General features: G+C 48.0%; 1 gene segment (V, D, J or C); it reads left to right on the top strand.

The window, feature by feature from the left end:
- Positions 1-1,186: 1,186 nt before the first annotated feature.
- Positions 1,187-1,667, top strand: LOC119259159 (immunoglobulin kappa variable 1-6-like). The segment is given in 2 exon segments: positions 1,187-1,235; positions 1,351-1,667. Coding segments are annotated over 2 exon segments (366 nt in total).
- The last annotated feature ends 708 nt before the right edge of the window (positions 1,668-2,375 follow it).

The raw sequence follows: 2,375 nt of genomic DNA, 5'->3' as shown, positions 1-2,375 counted from the left end.
GAGGTGTAACAGCACCTCCTGGGGGTAAGAGATGGAATTGCTTCGGCTCCTCTGCTGTGTTAGAGCAGTCTTCATTTCTTCTTCCATAAAACCAAAAATAGTTATAGAATTACACAAATTACAGAAACATAACATCCCTCCTATTGGGCATTTGGAACAAATCATACAGACCACTGACCTCATGCAGCTTGGATTTAAATGGGATGCTCAGATTATGAACACCTAAGATTTCTGCTTCTGCTCCTGCCCTTCTCCTCCTGGTCCCTGCCTGGAGCCAGGTGCTTGCCTACAGTAAGAGGAGCTATGGGTGTCCTGCACATTTAATCTGTCCTTATCCCTCATCATAACGGTTCAAGGAAGAGGGGACTGGTTAGCACAACTGTTTCTATTTGTGTGTCGGCAAAAACAGAGTCAATTGTAATCTCATTGATTGCCAAGTTCACAAATCATCTTTAACCATGAACAGGGGACTTTCAGGTAATTCTTCAGCATGAAGGATGACACACAAGTCAAAGGAGAAAGTCAAGGTTTGACACAAATATTAGTCGTCCACATGTAGCTGGCATCACTCACCATGTTTAATATTTATTTCTTGTGAAAATCACCTTCTTCTGCTTTACAACACTCCTCCATTTTTCTTAGAAGAAAAGAAGTTTTCCTGAAGTAAATGAAAGACAAGAGTCTTTATCCACTGGGTCACTAAGATTTATAGGGAATACTCCTGAAACTCATATTTTGTTATGTAATCCTTACCTCAAACCTTAGAAAACAGATGGGGAAGATGACACTTGAATTATCTCCTTAAAACTATCATTTGTCCTTTCGAAAGTCTCCATTAGTATCGGGTTTGGAGAACGCTTATTCCAACACTTTCACAGGATGAAATATGGGGCAGTAGAAGAGCCTTTCATGGCATGATCTCCCTGACTGTAGGGGATGGCCAGTGCCTGAACCTGACAATATTGAAGGAATCTCAGACCCTGGTGAGTGTGAGCTCCTGGGACACAGGCCACGGGTCCTGCACTGTGCTCTCAGGCCCCTGCTGGTTGGAGGGGGAGTCAACCCTGCAGCTGTGCCCCGCCCTGCTCATTTGCATCTTTCCAGGCTTCAGTCCACCTCCCTGAAGACTTAATAGTAGGCCGGTCACAGCCTGTGAGAGTCAGTCCAGGCAGAACCCAGCGTGGACATGAGGGCCCCCACTCAGCTCCTCAGCCTCCTGCTGCTCTGGCTCCCAGGTAAGGAAGGAAACACCAGGAGTTGAGCAGCCCCAGGTGGGCAGGACCCCTGGCCCTCAGGGAAGTCCTCTGATGACAGGATGACAGTGTGGGTGTGTTTTCTGTTTCCATCCAGGAGCCAAGTGTGCCATCCAGATGACCCAGTCTCCACCCTCCGTGTCTGCATCTCCAGGAGACAGAGTCACCATCTCCTGCCGGGCCAGTCAAAGTGTTAGCAATGAGGTAGACTGGTATCAGCAGAAACCAGGGAAAGCTCCTAAACTTCTCATCTATCATGCATCCAACTTGCAATCCGGGGTCCCATCCCGCTTCAGTGGCAGCGGGTATGGGACAGACTTTACTCTCACCATCAGCAGCCTGGAGCCTGAAGATGCTGCCACTTACTACTGTCAGCAGGATTGGGGTTCACCTCCCACAGTGATACAAGCCTGAACAAAAACCACCCAGGGAAGCAGATGTGTGAGGCTGGGCAACCCCAGCTTCTCCTCACCATCTGCAGAAAGCTTTTCTCAGATGTAGCCAACCTTTGAAACTGACTATACAATTTTGGTATAAAGGACAGTGAGGCTCCTTGAAACCCTAACTCTTCACCTTCTTCCTCAGATTACCAACACAGACTTGGCAGTGCCCCTGCTGATTTAGAAAAGATAACACAAAACCCTCAAGTATTCATTTAATCTAAAATGAGACCTCCTGTTTGTGTCTGCCAAGAAATTCCACCACAGCATCAGATGTCTTCTCTAAGAAACACTGAAAATGCTTTTAAAGTTGTAGAACTAGGGGCCTCCCTGGTGGCCTGGGGTAAGTCTCAGTGCTATCACTGCAAAGGCCTCAGTTCAATCCCTGGCCAGGGAGCTAACCCACATGGCACAGCATATCTTACCTGTCTCCTCTGCTGCTCAACTTAGCTGCATATTTCAATAGATCCACCTGTGCTCAGTGGATCCCCACTCTGTTAGTAGATCCCTACTCTGTCGTAGAACTAAAATGTAGTCAGTAGTTTTCCTTCTTTCCCAAGGAACAGCTCCCGGCCTGCATGTCAGCCCCAACTCTGTCTTCAGGGAAATGGTGTGAGTACAGGAGGGGTGAGAGCATGGGTCCTGCCCTCACGTGTGGCTGTCCTGCCACCCACGTTGCCTG

This window comes from Talpa occidentalis, unplaced genomic scaffold (assembly GCF_014898055.3).
Source record: "Talpa occidentalis isolate TD23 unplaced genomic scaffold, MPIMG_talOcc4v2.1 talOcc4.5, whole genome shotgun sequence".
NCBI lineage: Eukaryota > Metazoa > Chordata > Mammalia > Eulipotyphla > Talpidae > Talpa > Talpa occidentalis.
Note: the sequence above shows the minus strand (reverse complement) of the source record. Positions and strands in the feature narration are given on the sequence as shown.